Source organism: Sciurus vulgaris, assembly GCF_902686455.1.
Source record: "Sciurus vulgaris genome assembly, chromosome: 7".
Lineage (NCBI taxonomy): Eukaryota > Metazoa > Chordata > Mammalia > Rodentia > Sciuridae > Sciurus > Sciurus vulgaris.
Window position 1 is genome coordinate 92,145,382 of NC_136467.1, and position 20,180 is coordinate 92,165,561.

The window sequence follows — 20,180 nt, forward strand, 5'->3', positions numbered from 1 at the left end:
CTTTGTAGGCTCTCTCTTCACATTGCTGATAGTTTCCTTTGCTGAGAGAGAGCTTTTTAGTTTGAATCTATCCCAGTTGTTGATTCTTGCTTTTATTTCTTGTGCTACGGGAGTCCTGTTAAGGAAGTCTGAACCTAAGCCAACAAGTTGAAGGTTTGGACCTACTTTTTCTTCTATAATCTGCAGGGTCTCTGGTCTGATTCCAAGGTCCTTGATCCATTTTGAGTTGAGTTTTGTGCAGGGTGAGAGATAGGGGTTTAATTTCATTCAAATGCTTTTTCTGCATCTATTGAAATAATCATGTGATTCTTAACTTTTAGTCTGTTGATATGGTGAATGACATTTATTGATTTCCTGATGTTGAACCAACCTTGCATCCCAGGGATAAAACCTCCTCCTTCAGTTTAGGTAATTCATATGTCTCTAGAAACTTGATGTCTTCGAGGTTTTCTGTTTTGTTGGAGTATAGATTTTCAAAATAGCTTCTAATTGTGTTTTGTATTTCACTCCTGTCTGTTGTGATATTTCCTTGTTCATTCTGAATTTTAGTAATTTGAGTTTTCTCCCTCTTTCTCTTTGTTAGTGTGGCTAAGGCTTTATCAATTTTGTTTATTTTTTCAAAGAACCAACTATTTATTTTGTTAATTTTTCCAATTGTTTCTTTTGTTTCAATTTCATTGATTTCGGCTCTGATTTTAACTATTTCCTGTCTTCTACTACTTTTGGTGTTGGTCTGCTCTTCTTTTTCTAGGGCTTTGAGCTGTAGTGTTAAGTCGTTTATTTGTTGATTTCTACTTCTTTTGTTGAATGTGCCCCATGAAATAAATCTCCCTCTAAGTACTGCTTTCATAGTGTCCCAGAGATTTTGATATGATGTGTCTTTGTTCTCGTTTACTTCTAAGAATTTTTTTATTTCCCTCCTGATGTCTTCTGTTATCCATTCATCATATAATAGTGTATTATTTAATCTCCAGGTTTTGGAGAAGTTTCTGTTTTTTATTCTGTCATTTATTTCTAATTTCAATCCATTATGATCTGATAGAGTACATGGTAGTATCTCTATCTTCTTGTATTTGCTAACAGTAGCTTTGTGACATAAAACATGGTCTATTTTAGAGAAGGATCCATGTGCTGCTGAGAAGAAAGTGTACTCGTTCTTTATTGGATGGTATATTCTATATAAGTCGGTTAAGTCTAAATTGTTGATTGTGTTATTGAGATCTACGGTTTCTTTATTCAATTTTTGTTTGGACGATCCATCCAGCGGTGAGAGAGGTGTGTTAAAATCGCCTAGTATTATTGTGTTGTGGTCTATTTGATTTCTGGAATTGAGAAGGATTTGTTTGACGTACATGGATGAGCCAATGTTTGGGGCATAGTTATTTATGATTGTTATGTCTTGCTGATTTATGCTTCCCTTAAGCAGTATGTAATGTCCTTCTTTATCCCTTCTGACTAGTTTTGGCTTGAAGTCCACATTATCTGAAATGAGGATGGATACTCGGGCTTTTTTGCTGTGTCCATGTGCATGGTATGTTTTTTCCCATCCTTTCACCTTTAGTCTATGTGTATCTCTTTCTATGAGATGAGTCTCTTGCAGGCAGCATATTGTTGGATTTTTCTTTTTAATCCAGTCTGCCAGTCTATGTTTTTTGATTGATGAGTTCAGGCCATTAACATTCAGGGTTATTATTGTGATATGATTTGTATTCCCAGTCATTTGACTCATTTTTGGTTTTTGACATGATTTGGTTTCTCCTTTATTTGGCTATTCCTTTAGGCTAGTTCCTCCCGTTGCTGATTTGCATTGTTGTTTTTCATCTCTTCCTCATGGAATATTTTGCTGAGAATGTTCTGTAATGCCGGCTTTCTTTTCGTAAATTTCTTTAGCTTTTATTTATCATGGAAGGATCTTATCTCATCGTCAAATCTGAAAGTAAATTTTGCTGGGTATAAGATTCTTGGTTGGCATCCATTTTCTTTCAGGGCTTGGTAAATGTTGTTCCAGGCCCTTCTAGCTTTTAGGGTCTGGATTGAAAAATCTGCTGATATTCTTATTGGTTTTCCCCTGTAATTTGATTCTTTTCTCTTGCGGCCTTTAAAATTCTGTCTTTATTTTGTATGTTAGGTATTTTCATAATAATGTGCCTTGGTGTGTCTGTTGTAATTTTGTATATTTGGAGTCCTATAAGCCTCTTGTACTTGATTTTCCATTTCACTCTTCAGATTTGGAAAATTTTCTGATATTACTTTTCATTGAATAGATTGTTCATTCCTTTGGTTTGTTTCTCTAAGCCTTCCTCAATCCCAATAATTCTTAAATTTGGCCTTTTCATGATATCCCATAATTCTTGTAGATTCTGTTCATGATTTCTTACCATCTTTTCTGTTTGATCAACTTTGTTTTCAAGATTAAATATTTTGTCTTCAATATCTGAGGTTCTGTCTTCCAGGTGTTCTATCCTATTGGTTATGCTTTCTATGGAGTTTTTAACTTGGTTTATTTTTTCCTTCATTTCAAAGATTTCTGTTTGCTTTTCTTTCAGTATCTCTAACTCTTTATTGAAATGATCTCTTGCTTCCCGTATTTGCTCTTTTAATTGTTGATTGGTGCGATCATTTAATGCCTGCATTTGCTCTTTCATCTCCTCGTTTGCTTCCCTGATTGGTTTTATTATGTTCATTCTGAACTCCCTTTCTGACATTTCTTCTGCTGTGCTGTCATTGGATTTTATTGATATAGTATCTAGGTTTGTTTGGGACATTTTCTTCCCTTGTTTTCTCATATTGGTCAGATGTCAGTGGGACTCTGTGATATTGCAGATTTCCTCTATTGGCTTATAATGTCCCTGTAGATTTCCAGTGTATCACCTCCCAGCCTTCAGTAGCCTGAAGTCTTGGAGGAACTTGATAATGCAGTGCTTCCGAAGAAAGCTGCCTCTGGCCTGCTTCTGGTTCCAGGGCTTGGAGCTGGCTCTTTGTGGAAAAGCTCTCACTGGGGGGCCTGCTCTGAGAAGGTGGCCGTGTGGGAGGAGCCCACTGCCGAGTGCCCAGGGCTGCCTGTAGAAGACTCTAGCTGCACTGCCCTACTTTAATAAGCCGCCTGAATCCAGGCCTGCTGCCCGGGCCGAGCTTCACCATGTAGGGGAGACTCACCCCATGGCTCTATTTTAGTCTGAGTCTCTCAATGCCTCCCCTTCTTGGATCCTGGGTTCTGGAGCGACTGGAGATGCAGTCACCCTCTAGTCCGCCATCTTGGATTGCCCCGTGGAAAAAGCCTGCGGCTGGAGGAGACAGGGCTGCCTGGAGAGGTCTCTGGCTGCCCTGCCCTGGTCCCAGAGGCTGCTTGCGGGTTGGAGGTCTCTGCTGGCTTAGGGACTTGTGGCTGACTTTGTGTAGAAAGGCTCTCACTGGGCATTCTGCTCCAAGAAGCTAGCCTAGAAAGGTGCTTCCCGCCGGAGGAAGCCGGGCTGCCTGGGGAAGTCCCTGTCTGTCCTGTCCCGGTCTCTGAAGCAAGCTGCGAGCCGGAGCTCACCATGCGCTGGCTCAGGGACTTGAAGCTGGTTCTGTGCAGAAAGGCTCTCACTGGGGGGCCTGCTCCGAGAAGCTGGAGAATCTGGCCCTATGGGAGGAGCCCACCGCCGGAGTGCTCAGGGCTGCCTGGGGAAGACTCTAGCTGCCCTGCCCTACTCTAATGAACCACCCGAATCCCGGCCTGCCGCCCGGGCAGAGCTTCTCCAGGTGGGGAAACTCACTCCGTGGCTCTATTTTAGTCCAAGTCTCTCAATGCCTCCCCTTCTTGAATCCTGGGTCTGGAGCGACTAGAGATGCAGTCACCCTCTTGTCCGCCATCTTGGATCGCCCCCTGGAAAAAGCCTGCCCCATTCAAATTGTTAATTCATCAAATGGATTAATCCACTGATGAAGTAACAACTCTCATCATTGCCTAAAAGCCCCACCTCTGAACTTTGTTGGGGACCATGTTTTCAAAACACAAGCCTTTGAGGAGACATTAAAAATATAAACTATAACAATATCCCTGACATATGTTAAATTCAAGATACCAAAGTACACCCACTGCTTTGTTTCCTGCAATCCAGTGATACCATCGTTTGATAAATAAATTAAGAATAAAATGATGCCTTTATAGTGATAAGATGCCATCAACTTTAAGGTGCATCCTAACATCAGAGATGTTAAACTGTAAAGGAAAAGAGTACATCTTAGCAGCTATGAAGTACAGCATATTTTTCAGTCATTCCTTACCCCCATCTGCTCTTCCTCATGTATTTTCTGTTTTAATTATGGTACCAACATTTTCCACCCCTCTAAGTTCAGAATCCTGAAAGGCATCTCTAGTGGTCAGTTTAATGGGTCAACCTGGCCAGGCCAGTTATAGAATTCAATTATTCTGACCCTAACTCAGTATCTCTGTGAAGGTATTCTGTAGATATGACAAATAGCACAAAAATATTCAGTTGAATAAGCAAATTAAATTGTTATTGATGATCTGGATAAGAATTATTAGTCAATTGAAAGGCCTTAAAAATAGTACTCAAGTTTCCCTCAGAAAGAAGAAATTCTATCTGTGTACTATCAATGTCAGTTCCTGCCTGAGAGTTTCCAGTCTGCTTTTTCTTGATGCCCTCCTATGTGGATTTCAGACTTACATAGTCTGGCACCACAAAATTGTACAACCCAATATCTTACAATAAACATCTTTCTCTCTCTTTCTTTATGTCTTTCTCTACATACCTACCTTCCTACCTACTTATCTATTTGCCTGTCTCCATTCTACTAGTTCTGTTTCTCTGCTGGAACCCTAATACAATATCTTACTTCCTTCCTCTCTTTTCTTCACCGTTCATACATGGACACCATACCATATCTTGCAAATTAATTTTTATTACTATGTCATAAATTTATCGTCTTTATTTAACAGCTTTGGTTTAGTGTCATAATCTCTTGCATTAACTGTAGCAAGTGTCTTAATTGAAATGAATCCTTGCTTCTACTCTTACTGCCTCAAAACCAGCACTCAGGTCCCCTTAAAGGATCTTTCTTAAATGAAAGACAGATTATATCTCTCTCCTATTTAGAACTTCACTGTTTCTCATCACCTACAAGATGAAGTCTAAGTTTTTTGGTGAACAAATGCATCAATTTATGATCTAGTCTGGAATTGGCTAATTCCTGCCACTCTTGCCCAGATTACTCCAGACTGAACATGGTACCTCCAGCTTTTCTGTCTTTGTACATGCTATTCCCTTGATGGGATGTTTGCTTTTCTCCTGTCTGCTGGATAAACTCGCTTTCATCTTTTAAAACCTAGCCCATTGTTAACCTACTTACAAAAGCTTTTCCTAATCCTGATGAATATATTTCATATTTTTACTGAAAATAGTTTTAAAATCAAGATTCAGATAAAATGCTTGAAAACGCCTTCTTTATATCTCTATATAATTGCAAAACAATAGAATTTTTTTCTGAACATACTCAACATTCAACAACTAAGTGTAAATATCCTTAGTGTGTCAATCATTTAAAACCTAAAGATGAACTTTAAATCACATCACATTGTGCAACAGTTACAATTATGTACACATGAGCTCCATAAGTTCTAAAAACACCAAAAGGTTTTCTAAAATTTTATGATTTATAAATTATTAACAGGTGAGAACTGAATATCCAATGTTTTACTTTGAATTCAAATAAAGCTGAGAACGTCTGTCCATAAATAAAGCAAACAAAACCACACTATGAAAAAGAATAGATGTTTGAGTCAGAAGAGGAACCCTATTGTTAGGGGAAAAAATATAGCATATGTTACCCACCTCCCATCCCCCCACAAAAAGCATCCTTTGTTAAAATTTGAGGGCATTGTGGATAATTTTTAAAAGCAAGTTTTTATCACAATTTTTACTCATATTTGTAAATTGTACATGCAAGTTGATTTTTTTATATGTTAAAGTACATAAATACCAGATTCTTAAAGTAACACAATGAAAAACACTTGGAGGTATTAAGTGACATTTTAACATGTCTAAACTATGAATAAATCATTTCTTTCATAGCCAGAAGAAAAATATCTTAAGAAGAAAACTAACACGTATTACCAGTTCATGTGGGAATGCTTATTTCAGTAGGAGAAATTTATAAACAGTATCCATCAAGAGTTTATACTTGTAGAAATAAAAAAAATGTGAATTTCACAGTTCATATTATGATACTGTGTGAAATCTAATTTTAGGATGACAAATTGGAAAGTTACTGATGTGTCCACAAATCAAAAACACCCAGATATTAGGAGTTCAGTGGCACTTTCTTTTTGATATTTTTTCTATTTAATGACCTATGCTTTTTACATATACTTTATTCATTTGCACTGAAAACAAAGTATATAATTTGTATATATCTTATATATTTGGGCTCAAAGAATGAAAAAATGTAGACCATAAAGCTAACTTTTCATGAATTGGCTCTTGTGCAAAAATGTCTTGCTCCCTACTGGGTTAAACATAAATGAGAAAATGTTCTGGAAGAACCAAATGGGCCTCTCAACCATATGTGCCAAAGACCTTGTAAACACAGTTTAAGTCCTTTCACAAAGAAAACAAGAAACTTAGGATCATGATACTAATTTAGTTGGATGACAGTGGATGACTGAGAAGGCAAGGAGGTAATATAGTACTGGGAAGAAATGGCAGGCATGGTAGTGCTTCCTTAGGCCCATGTGAATATTCACCCCAGATCATTGTTAAATCCTCTTGATAGAAGAGAAATTACAGGAGGTACATGGTACACAATAGAGAACTAAATACTAAATCAACATATTATGGAGCAGGACAGATATGTGCAAAGTCACTAGGCAGCAAGACTTAACTGTAACCTAACTGAAGGAATTAAAATAGCTAAAGAAAGTAGTTGTCAATCAGAAAAAGGGTTATCTGAGAGTCACAAAAGTACAGACAGAATGTCGATTGGACATTCTGTTATTGAGGCTTTCTTAGTGTCTTATTTGGACTTGGACAGTCCAGTGTTTTTAGTTTCCAGGAAGGTAACTGTAAGGGATTCCACGGAAACCACGCTGGACATGGGAAATCATATAAGGGAGTTTATTAAGCAGAGTGTCTCCCTGCAGGGTAAGAGAGAAAATGAGAGGAAAAGAAAGGGAATGAGAAAGGGCGTGCACAAGAAAGTGTGAAAGCGAGGAGGATAGAGAAAGTGAGTAGGAAAGAGAGAAAGATGAGGAAAGATGGCGGGGTAGCTACAGTAAAGCAGTTGAATTCTGCCGGGCTAAGAGGGAACCAATACTGGAGAAGGATACTTGCAAGCTGACTGATGAACCAATAGCTAGCTAGGATGTTCACAGATTGACAAGTGGTTGGGAGGCGGGGAAAATGGCTGCACAGAAAGGTTAGGGGGAGCAGCTTTGTACAATACAGTAACAAATTTTTAAAATGCAATATATAATAATCATCCATTTAAAAAAAAGCAACATGTTAAAATTCTGTGGTGGAATATTCACAAATTAATTTGGATGCATAAATAAATTTAACTGTGGCTTAAATATAATTTCAGGGTACAAACCATATTTACTAGCAGAGTTCCAATCATGCAGTTAGCTTGAATACGTTTTTTTTCTTTTTTGGTACTGGAGATTGAACAAAGGGGCAGTCAATCACTTAGACACACCCCCAGCTTTTTTTTATTTTTTATTTTGAGACAGAGTCTCACTAAATTACCTAGGGCCTTCATAAGTTGTAGAGTCTAGTTTTGAACTTGTGATCCTCCTGCCTGAGTCTCTGGAATTACAGGTGTGTGCCGCCGTGCCTGCCTTGACTGTTTTCAGGGGCTGAGTTCTGAAGTCATTTGCATGGGCGTCTTCCAGACTTCAGACCCCTCCAGTAGCATGAGTCATCCACCCTTCGACATTCCACCCTTCTCCATTTCCAGGCCTATGTAACTCTCTATGTCTTACTTCTTGCTTTTTGGGTTTTGAGAACTCTCACTTTCTCTGTTCTTATTACCTACCCTGTGTTCCATTAACATAAATACTTCTTTCAGGCTTTTCATCTTTCCTCAATATTACTTTTGTTCCTTCTATCAATTCCTGTGCAAATATTGTTATAAATTTTATTTCTCATTTTATATCATTTAATCATAATCCTACATTTGATTTACTAGAAACACCTCATGGAAGGATTGAATAACAATTCTCATGCATCCTGGTTCTCAAGTTTCCAGGGGAGGGAAACCCTTTTGAGTGCTATGTGGATAAGGACAAGAGGAGTGATTGTCCTTGCTTCATGAACACTTTCATTGAGGGTTTTGACATCTACGTTTATAATATTTTTCTGATTTTGTTCTGCCTTTGTCTGGTTTTGAAATAAAGTGAACTCTCTGTAGGCCATTACTATCTGGTCTACTTAGGACTGCTCCCTAACTTTTAACTGTCTATGTGTTCCTAGTCTAGGCAAAGAATAGTCTCAGGAAGGCCTCCTACAGTAGAGATTGTTGTATCTCTCCTTAGTCATCCATAGGAAAAAGCACATACTAAGTGATTCTCAGGAGCAGTGAGTTCAAGTTCGCCCAAGACTTCAGTGCCTGGTTTTTGAGAAGGACAAATATTGGTAGGAGCTAATCCATACTCCTTCTACACCATGGAACTCCTCAATACAGGTCTTTATGTCAGTGTAGCATCAGGCACTGCTGTGACTCAGCCTTCTTTAGCAGTTGCAACAAGATGTAGAACCTCTTCCCCAGGCTACATCCTCCAAACATGTGGGTGATCTTCTTGTATGCCTTCCCTCAATTGGTTTAAGGTAGAGGAATTATTTCAAAGCTGAGAGACAGAGGAATGAGGGGAGATATAGTTGCTCTCTTTCAAATGATTTTTCCTTCAAAGATCTCTAGCACTCCTAAAATAGCCAAGGGAGTCTAGGTTTTGACAGATCTTCTGGAATGCCTCTCCTTATTAAACCACTTGGGATTAATTGATTTTTAATGGCCATTTCTTTGAATGTAAAATGAAGCAGAGTCTACAAAAATGCTGGTACTTTTCTAGAGTTTTTGGATGGGATATAAAGTAAGTACATTCTATAGTAACTCCATGAGAGAAACAAAGGACTATCTACTGCATTTCTGCATCCTCACCAAACATATTAGATTGTGTCAACAACAACAAAAAATCTTGAAGTTCTTAAAGAAAAGAATTTTAGATTGAGGAGCATTGTGTGAATTCATAAGAACCTTTCAAGCTTCTACATTATTCATGTTTGGAATATTTATAAATGAGTATGCACTCCCTTTGCAGTTGTAAACAACCAATAAAGAGTACTTTATAAGAACCCTGACCCAAATCAAAGCATTCCTACATTTAAGAGCATAATCAGCAGAATGTGTTTAGTAGTCCTTTTTGGTCTAGTCTAAGATGTTAAAAGATTAGTACATCCTGACTAAACTGAAGAATGGCAAGAGGGTTAAAATGCATACCTTTATCTGCTCAGATGCCTCACTTTCTTTTCTCTTCATCATTTTTGCTGATTCAAACCCCCATGTTCTTTGTAACTAGAAATTCTTGTCAATAACACAGTGAAATAAAGCTTTTCTAACATGGAAATCAATCAACTTCCCAAAAGTACTTCAATACTTAGGTGGTCAGAGGCAGCAAAAGGATTAATACTATTTAATGAATGGGCTTAATCAGCAGAGGGTACAAAAATACTAAAAAATGTTCAGTTCAGGTTCAGCAAAAGCTCTAATTTCATATATAATTATAAGCCCTGGGAAAGAGTATGGGCTTCAATTCTTTGTTTTCCTTCTAGCCATGAATTCTCCTGTATGTGCAGAGTTAAACAGGAATGCAAGAATTCATTCTATATCTCTTGGATCACTCATCTAAATGAAATTTTGATAAATGAATTTGAGAGAATGAGAAGAGAAATTAATGAAAAGATTTCTTTAATGGGAACTGCTGCTCATTTGTGGAACCCTCCCCTTAACTGTGTGTGTGTGTGTGTTAGGGGAAGGGCTTCAGTGGGATGTTACTCCAATCCCTAGCCTAGTAAGGGAGGTACTACAGACAGTTTGGATATGAATGACAATAAAGGCTATGATTGATTCCAAGTCAATGGTGTTATTGGAAGGTGGTGAAATATGTAGGAGGTAGGGTTTAGAGGAACTAAGTTAGGTCATTGGGGCCCCAGTCTCTTTCTCTTTCTTGCTTCCCAGTTGCCACAAAATCAAGAGTCTTCCTCTGCTACACACTCCTACCATGTTGTTCTGTGTTATCCCAGGTCAAAGCAACAGGTCCAGGAGATTATGGGAACTCTGAAACCATGAACCAAAATTAACCTCCCTTCTTACAAGTTGTTGTCTCAGTGACAGAAAAGTGACTAACATATGAAGCCTCAAGGGACCTAGTTGGAAATTTTGAAACATGGCCCCTGAAAGTGAGAGACAGAGGGTGGGTGCATGACTTATGTCTGGAAATAACTACAGCTGGCTCCGGTGGCCATATCCAAGAAGGGCTGATTTTTGATGATAGAACTAGGAAAATGCAGCTATATTGGGCATGTGTGCAAAGTTGTTGGTGCAAAGTATGTATAGATCATTTCAAATAGAGGGGATTTGAGCTATGTTGGGGGAAATAGGGAGAACAGGACTGGGGTTGTTCTCCAACCCAGAGAGATCCTAAGAATGGATTAGAAGACTTCAGCAGGAAGAATCAAAACTGTACTACAGTATGCCTGGGGGATGTTAGAAGAACTCCAACTACCTGGAATAGAGGTGTCTCTTCAAGGAAACTATTAGAGAGAGGTCTCCAGATGTGTGAGTGTACCACAGTAGAGCCAAGTTCAAACATCTGCAGGCTCAGAAAGCTTGAATACAGTTCATGATGATACCGGTTCACGTTAAAATTGCATTCTTTACTAGTGTCTTCTTCCTTCCTTATTCTGTCCTGGCAGAAGTACCAGCCCATTCTTTAACTACTGAAGGTTTCCAGCCAGAAGGGGGTCCTAGGTAAGTGATAACATAAGAAATTGTAAACAGATGATGATGTTCATTCACAAAGTTGTGTTTGGCCTACATCACAGACTATGCTTGTTCAATTCAGTGGTTAAATGCACACTAAACACACTGGTGGACTCAGGCAAGCCATCCCAGGAGTTCTCTTCCTCTGCCTCACTACTGACCTATGGCAGTATCTGTCTTGTTCACGTCTGAATATTACAAAAGCCTGCCACTTCATTAAGAATATGTTCATAAAGTGAGATATCTTTAGTGCATAAGCCATCATGGAGATTCACAGGTATGCACAGGTCTAAACAAAAAGGTCATAACATCACATGATAAGGCAACGTCCAGGCAAGCAGGTATCCTGCCTGGGCACCACCGCCAGCAAATCAGGAAGTCACTGGGGCAGTTGGTAAACTTTTGGTCAGAGTCAGACATTCTATTGCTGCATCTGGTGAGTTCCTGCTAATCACATCATCCATTCTGCTTTTTTTTACACTAGGAACAAACTACATTTTCGGGAAATGGAAACCCGTAAAATTCGGTTGTGCCTCCAAACTTCTATAGTCCAAACTTTCCAGTCTCTTGACTCTCTCAGTCCATCCGCTTAGGCGAGGTCAAACATTCCAAAAATGTTGCGCTGCTGTGCTACGACCTCCTCCTTCGGAACCCAGACCCTGTGAGGCAAAGCAGCTCCATGATGTCACCGCGTCCGGACGTGCCCCGCCCCTAGGCCGTTCTTCCCGCCCCGCCCGGCTCGTCGCCAGGGGACGCTCGTGGGTCGGATCTCCTAGGCAACCAGTTGCTCCGCCCCCTCCGCCCCTTTAACCTTTAGGGTGAGCGGGTTCCGCGTCCCTCGCCCTCTCCCCTTTCCCCCTCCCCCTTCCCTATCCCCTTCGCTCGGGCTGTCCGGACCGGAAGCGAAGATGGCGGCGGTGACTGCTGGCGCGGCTTCAGCCGAGCTGGTGATCGGCTGGTGCATATTCGGCCTCTTACTACTGGTAGGGGAGGCGCTTGGAGTTTTCCCAGTGTTTGCACTGGTGGCAGAAGAGAGGGGCTGGTCCTCCAGCTGGCCTCTCCAGGCCCTGGAGACCCTCTTTGCCCCGCCCTGCTTTTAGCTCGTACTCTGGGCCGGTCTCCATCGGGGGCGGGGGCGGCTCTGGGAAGGCGAGGAGGGGGCGCTGATTTCCGGCGTCTTTGGCTTCCTTTTCACCGATGACGTCTAAAGTGCAGGTGTCATTTACCGAAACTCTTGCTTGATGCCTTGATTGAGGCCTGGGGGGTCGACGAGACCCTCGGGGTTGAGAAGGGTGTGGTGGCCTTCCATCCCCAGTAACTAGAGTCCTGGGTGTGCGGCGGCAGCCCCGGGAGTTTGCCAGTTCAGTAGGCAATGGCGTTGTTGACTGGTCTGATTTTTTGAATGGTTTTTTTCCCGGTGTTCCCTACCCCTGGTGTTAGTAAGTCTCCAGCCATCAGTGCCCATTGTGCGATTCCGCCTTGGTGACGTGAGTTGCTCGTTCTGACTTCGAGGTGTCACATTCTTTTCCAATCCTTTTTGCTAAGTGTAGAACAATTGTAGGGTAAGCGGTAACCCCTTTCTAGGGCCAGTGCCAGGATATGCTACTCCTGTCTCGCCTCAAGGGCCGTCGACAGCTTCTTGTTTCTGACTATTCTATGGGACTGTAATGGTCCCAAATGACCTAGTTCTTATTTCCCTACCCTAAAAGACAATTCGTTGTTTTTTTTTTTTTTTTTTTTTTTAATTTGTTCTTCCTTAAATCCTTCTACGTTCTCAGAATTCTTTCCTCATTGCCTTCATCCTGTCCTGTTGTTTCATGTTTCAATGTATTTTGACTTCTTGCCTTACAAGCAAAACAAAACAAAAAATTTTCACTTCTGGAAATCTGACATTTGAATTTAGTTTATCAGATGCCCTAGGACTGTCTCCTATATGTTCTGTTAGTAAATTTTTTCAGCAGAAACTACTATTTTTTTTTTTTTTTTTTTTTGGTGTGTGTGTATGAAAATGTGAAATGTAAGGAAAGGCTTCTCTTGCTGCCTTCACTTTCACACATGCCTTTGCACCAGAACATGCTTTACCCGCTCTTGAAGGAACTGGAAACACTAAAGGTTGGCTGTGGCCTTCAGAGCCATCCACTCCTATGCTTGGAGAATTCCCAGGCTTTTCCAGCCCATCATATTCAGTTTATTTAGAAGAAAAGAAACAAGCATGTAACCAGTATTGAAGTCCAGTGCATTTAAACTACAATAGGTTTTCTGTTATCTATAGAAGGATACAAATGAAACAAAACATGGTCTTTAGCAAGGCTTGGAGATATCTGGGAAAAAGAAAATTCTTGAAACATGTATTTTAAGCATGAAAGCCACAGTAGGAGTTTATAAAGAAGTAGTATTTCTGAGAGCAGAACAACTTTGATAGTAAGAATTGAGGTAGGTTTTAGATAGATGAAGAGGGGATGGCATTTTATTTGGTGAAAGTATAGCAAGAACAAATAAAATAAGAAGGCAATTAAGGAACCAGAAACCTGGATGCTTCATATTTTACCCACAGTATTTAAAAAAAAATCATGGGTCAAAATTTAATAAAATTTTTACTGCTTTTTCAAGCACAGTCTTAAGTTACATTGCCTTTGTGTGTGTGTGTGTGGTGGTGGTGAAGACAATGACAACTGGCAGTTTGGTGCCATTGTCTTGATTCCTGGTAATGCACCAACAGTTTTTATCTACTGTGACTTATGAACCATGAGTGAAAAGGCAGATGACATCTTGGTGTGTATTGAGTACTCTGTAAGAATAGAAATATAAGGCTCAGATCCCAGTGAATTGAAAACAAATGAGAATAGTTTTCAATTTTGAATCTCTAGAACGAGTTTTAGGGACGAGCAGGGGCCTGAGGACTTCAAACTTTTAGAACTACTGCCAGACATCTACTGAAGAATTGTGACATTCTGTTCCTACTTTTGTGATGAACTTGAGCAAACGGAATGGATTTCAATTTCTTCTACCACATAAAAATGATTAAATTTGGTCTTTCATGCTTATAATGTATTTACTGTAACAAATCTAAACTTTCTACTTAATTCCCAAAGTCTTCAATAATTTGACTCAACCCATCTTTCAATTGCCTTTTCCAGTACTATAGAGATGATCTCCATTTCTGTAAAGCAAGTTTATCTTTTTCTTAAAAGTGTATCATCTAAACACTGGTTAGAAATATAAAATATATTGCCCCCAACCCACTGAATCAGAATTTGCTGTTTAACAGGATCCCAGGAAGTTTGTATGCTTATTAGTTTAATGCCTGCTCCTTTATCTTTCCTTAATTATCAGAAAGTTATATATTAATTTATTTTATAAATAAAATGCTCTAAAATATTATTTCATATTACACTTCATAATAATTCCTATTTGTTAATTAGTTACTGTGGCTAATCACTGGGCTAAATATTTAATCCTTATAATCTTCTGTGAAAGTATTCTTATGCCTGTTTTATAGGACATTGGTTTATTTATGATACAGTTATATTGCTAACTACAATATAACCTACATAAACAAGATCTTTGGGGTTCTTTTAAAATGTAAAGGAATTCTGAAACCCAAAAGTCAAAACCTGTGCCTTCCCTATTTGCCTGGTTGTCTTCTTGATGCTGGCACACTCCTTTTTGATAATACCAACCACTTTGAACTTTACAAAAGTGTATATTTTTCTTGAAATCTATCAAAACTTTTGTTGAACACTTTGTGTTGAGTACTCTGTAAGAATAGAAAGATCAGTCTTGGATGCCAATGAATTCAAAACAAATTTGAGGAACATTTAAAATATTTATTCATTTAAAAATTTAAAATCAAACCCAATATATATTAATATAAATAACATTTTATGTTTCTCAAAACAAAATATTAGTAAACTGTTGAACCAGAATTTAAATCTAGGTCCTTTTTTATGTACTGGTGATTAAATCCAGGAGTGCTTAATCACTGAGCTGTATCCCCAGCCCTTTATATGTATTTTTATTTTTTATTTTTTATTTTGAGACAGGGTCTTGCTAAATTCCTTAGGGCCTTAGTTGCTGAGGCTGCCTTTGAACTTGGAATCCTCCTCCCTCACCCTCCTGAGTTGCTAGTTATAGCTTACACCACTGTGCCCAGCTCAAAGGTCCTATTTTTATTGTTTTTGTTTTGTACCAACATCTGAGTTCCAAAGTCTTAAGTCTTTTCTTATCTATTTTTTTCCTCTGTTGATCTGTCACCAGTTGAAATGACAGCAATATGAAGGAATGACTCATAACTTTGATTTCAAATGCATTATGTTAAGTGAAAGAGGTCAAACTCAAATGACAATGCTGTATGAGTACCTAGTGACATTCTAGAGAAGACAAATTGTAGAGGCAGATAACAGATAGTGGTTGTCAGGAATTGGAGGTAAGGAGCATGGTTAACAAAGAGATAAAGGGAAATTTTCTGGGGTGGTGAACTCCTATGGATTTTATTTAGAATAATGGTGTTTAAGTTTGACTGATTAGAATCCTCAGGCATTTAAAATACTAATGCCTGGAGGACCCTCACCCCTCACTAACTATTCACTTGATGGGGAGTTGTGGGGGGCAAAAGGTATGCATTTTATTTTATTTTATTTTATATATATATATATATTATTAGAGTCATAGTTATGAATAGTAGTTGACTTCATCTTGGCAAATTTACACATCCTTGGAATTTGATGTCAGTTTATGTACCTCCCCCCATTCCCTCGCCTTCTGCCTCTGCCCATTCTCCTTCCTCTACTCTACTTTTTTCCTTTTTCTCATGTATTTATTTAGTCTTGTTTGGTTCTTTCTAAAAAGTTCATTTTGCATTTCCTCTCCTTTCCCATCCCTCTTCTCTCCCTCTTGATCTCCTTCTTTACTGACTTCCTCCATAGGTTTATGATATCCAATCCTACCCTCCTTTTTTCCTTTATTTTGCTGTAGCTTCCATATAGGAGAAAAAACACTGGGCCCTTGATTTTCTGAGACTGGCTTATTTCATTTAGCATGATGTTCTCGATTTCCATTCATTTATCAGCAAATGCCATAATTTCATTCTTTATGACTGAGTAAAATTTCATTGAATATATACACACCACAATTTCTTAATTCATTCCTCTGTTAGGCATTGGGACTGATTCTGTAATTTGGCTATTGTGAAGTGTGCTGCTATAAACATTGAAGTGACTATATTACTATAGTATGCTGATTTCAGTTCTTTTGGATAACTACCAAGGAGTGGAATAACTGGCTCATATGGTGGTTCCATTCCTAGTTTTTTGAGGACTTTTTATATTGCTTTCCAGAGTGGTTGTACTAATCTGCAGTCCCACCAGCAGTGTAGAAGTGTACCTTTATCCCTGTACTCGCACCCACATTTATTATTATTATTTTTGTGTTCTTTATAATTGTCATTCATTTTGGAGTGAAATGAAATCTTAATATAGTTTTGATTTGCATTTCCCTGATTGCTAAAGACATTGAATGTTTTTCATATATTTGTTGACCATTTGTGTTTCTTCTTTTGAGAAATCCCTGTTTAGTTCCAAAAGATATTTAAAAACTACCCAGGTGATTCTAACTCATGGTCAAGGCTGAAAAGCATTGATTTAATATGTCCTCAACCCCATATAGTTGAAATATAGTCCCTGGACCAGTAGCAGCAGCTTCTGGGAACCCATCACTAATGCAGATTTTTAGGCTCACCCTAGGCCTCTTGAATCTAAGACTCTGGGTTGGGGACCAGCATTCTATACTTTAATAAGCTCTCCACTTGATTCTGATGCTCCCTAAAGATAAAGAATCACTTTAATGATTCCTTCACTAGAAAAGTCTTTAAAGTTTTCAAGAATACCTGGTTGACAAGAGAGTTTCACTTCAGTATTTTTGGGTGTATTTTATCTCACTTGCTCTGCACATGAATTCATTTTCATTGTTGACTTTTCTTTATTTAATACCCTTTAAAATTTGAATTATAGTAATTGCATAGTAATTATTGCCAGTTAATCTTTTGAACTGTCATAACAAGGCAAAAGTTAATTTTGATCCAAGTTATGTTCTATGATGATTCAGTAATAAGCCTAGGATAGGACAATAACTAGTTATATTTCCTTTGGATCAAGAGATCCACAAGAAAAAGGGAGTCAAAGCTGGTTATAATTATGACATTGTATGTAACCATTAATGGTAACACTGTGTTTTGTAAGGACATATGTAACTGAGCACTGTTATTAATAATGTGTATTTTAGCATTGAAGCAAAGTTGTACTACATTCATGAAACAGGCTTTGAAAATGTTAAATTTTACAAATTTTTCCTTATACATGTAGAAGCTTCACATTACATAATGTTTTCTACTGGAAACCTTTAAACACATACAAAGTCAGTGTTGGGAAATACATAGGGGGGAGTAATGAGCATTCTTTTTGTTCTATTTCAGGCTATTTTAGCATTTTGCTGGATATATGTTCGTAAATACCAAAGTCAAAGAGAAAGTGAAGTTGTCTCCACCATAACAGCGATTTTTTCTCTAGCAATTGCGCTTATCACATCAGCACTTCTACCAGTGGATATATTTCTGGTTTCTTACATGAAAAATCAAAATGGTACATTTAAGGTATGTATTATCATACTATGTAATTTTTTTTCTTTCAAGTTCTGAGCAATTAAATCCAGTATGTTTTGTGTTTCCTTTTTTGTATCTGAGAGTAAGAATAGAAATGCAGCATAGAGGCTAAGAATGCAACATGATAAACTAGAAGCAAACTATTAATTGACATAAGAAACTATTAATTCAATAACCTTGCAAATGTGAGAAATGCCTTTTGTTAATCTGAAAATATTTTAAGTAAGCATAATAGGTTTTATTTTTGTGCCCCATAATTCTTGAAGCTAATATTTGTTGAATATTTACCATGTGTCAGTTCCTATTTTGTGTTTTACATGTATTAACTTCCTTTGATCTCCCAAACAACCCTTTGAGGTCGATAAGATTATTCATAGTTTAAGGATAAAAACCAAGTTTCAGCTTGTCAGTGTTGTTGGTGCCCATTTTTTTAGTAGTCATTGTCTGCGTCATAATTTTTATTGTTGTTTATCATTGATGAAATTGCATTATACTCATTTGAGCAATATTTTAAGAATTCATCCTCCTTAAGAGCAAAAATATTACTTGTTAAAACTAAGGCTGTATATTAAATTTCTCCTAAAAGAAGAAAATACACAGATGTGATTCATGTGCTTTCTTTATATTTATTAAATATAAATGTGATATAAATAACTAGAAGGGCACAAAATCTATGGTGAATTTTTCCTACTTAATAAAAAACTTTTAAAAAATATTATTAGGATATTATTTGAAAACTGTAGGTTCTCCTTTTTTAACTTTTCTTTGTTTGTAGTTCTGTTTGTTTTAGTCTCTTCAACTTAGACAGTGTATTAGGTTTTTTTTTTTGTTGTTGTTGTACTTGACACTTTTTTCTTGATACCTTGAAACATTCTTTGTATATCTCCCTTCCTCTGTCTTCTCCTTTCTCTCTCTCTTCTTATCTGCTCTTACAAATGAAATTCTCAGTTTTCATTTGGAGTCAGCTAACTCTCAAAAGTAGAACCCCTCCAGATTTAAAAACTTCTCCCTGATAAACTTTTTTCTCCAAAAAGCTATTGCTGAATCCTTTTCAGGTACTTAGCAAAAAACAAGTGTAAAGTATTTAACAATTAGTTCTTCAGGTGTTATGCTGTAATTGTAATATAGTCATGTTCAAGCAAATACATACCACAATGGTTTTAAATCTATTTTAGGTTTATTCATTGGTATAAATGTACATTGGTTAGCAGTATGCTCTGGTATTGCTTTCCATAGTGAATGATACTTGTATTCTAATGTTCTTTTCTCTTACCTCCTCTATACTCTCCTTTCCTCTCCTCTTCTTCTCTTTTTTGGTAGTGGGGATTAACCCCAGACTCTACTAAATGAGCTACATCCCCAGCTCTTTTTATTTTGAGGCAGAATCTCATTAATTGCATTGGCTGGCCTTGAAATTTAGATCCTCCTTCTTCGGCCTCCAGAGTAGCTGGAATTACAGGCAGGTGCCACCATGCCCAGCTCCTAATGTACACTTGTTATTCCTAAATTCCTCCTTTCTCTGCCTTCTTATAGAAGGTGTATATTACAATGTCCAAGTTGTTTCTGATGATATTTCTTTTAACATAAAGCATTGTACATAATTTTAACTAGATAATTGCTTAGTTCGTAGCTTCTTGTGAAATAATCAACTTTTTATATAAAAAAAAACCTTAAAGCTTAGCTATAGATCCTCTAGTAAACAGTCTTGTGTAGTTTGGATAGTGAACTATACCATTAAAAATGATAAATTGACACTAATGTGAACAAATATTCTTTATTTTATACAGCATGTAAAAAAATTTTAAAGTTAGTAATTAAGATGTGGCATCAAAACAGTGTTTTCGTGTTGTTCATATCCTACTCTTATCCCCTAGTGATTAATCTCTTTATGGCCTGTTGTTATAACATATGTGGGTTGAATGTTATTACTTTCTCATTTCTATTTTCAGATGGTGATTATTATATCTTAGAACTTTGTCTTCTTCTCTGAACCTTAAATACATTTATTTATTTAACATTTATTATTTAAATGTTATTATTTAATGTTTAGCACATAGTATGTGTTTGACAAGGTAGTTTCTGGAGATTTTGATGAAAACAAATAAAGTTGCTATTTTCATGGAGCTTAGAGTATGTAAGGCCAGACAAGTAGTCAACAAATAACTACAATAAGGTAACATCTTAGTGATAAAATCTGTAAGGATACATAATATATTGATATGAGATTCTAATCAGGTTGTGGGTAATGCGGAAATGAGTGAGATTAGACCTGAATAGGAGCCAGCTCAGAGCCAGAGAGAGGAGTCTCGGCAAATACAGAAGCCCTTAGTCAGGATGAATTGGCTTTTTTGACTGAAGTATGGTATTGAGGTTTTACTTTTGTTTAAGCTAAGAACCAGAGGAAGACAGGGATCAAGTGGCTTATAATTTTCATGTTAGTAAATTTAGATTTTCTCCTAATAGAAAATTCGTGAAGGTAAAAGGTGCA

At 37.6% G+C, this 20,180-nt stretch overlaps 1 protein-coding gene across 1 annotated transcript in view; it reads left to right on the plus strand.

The window, feature by feature from the left end:
- The first annotated feature begins 11,774 nt into the window (after window positions 1-11,774).
- The window catches only part of LMBRD1 (LMBR1 domain containing 1), a 103,527-nt gene continuing 95,121 nt past the window's right edge, over window positions 11,775-20,180 (plus strand). The window contains exons 1-2 of the mRNA XM_079146529.1: window positions 11,775-12,020; window positions 17,507-17,683. Coding sequence (XP_079002655.1) covers window positions 11,946-12,020; window positions 17,507-17,683 — 252 coding nt within the window. The 5' untranslated portion in view covers window positions 11,775-11,945. The remainder of the gene's footprint in view (window positions 12,021-17,506; window positions 17,684-20,180) is intronic.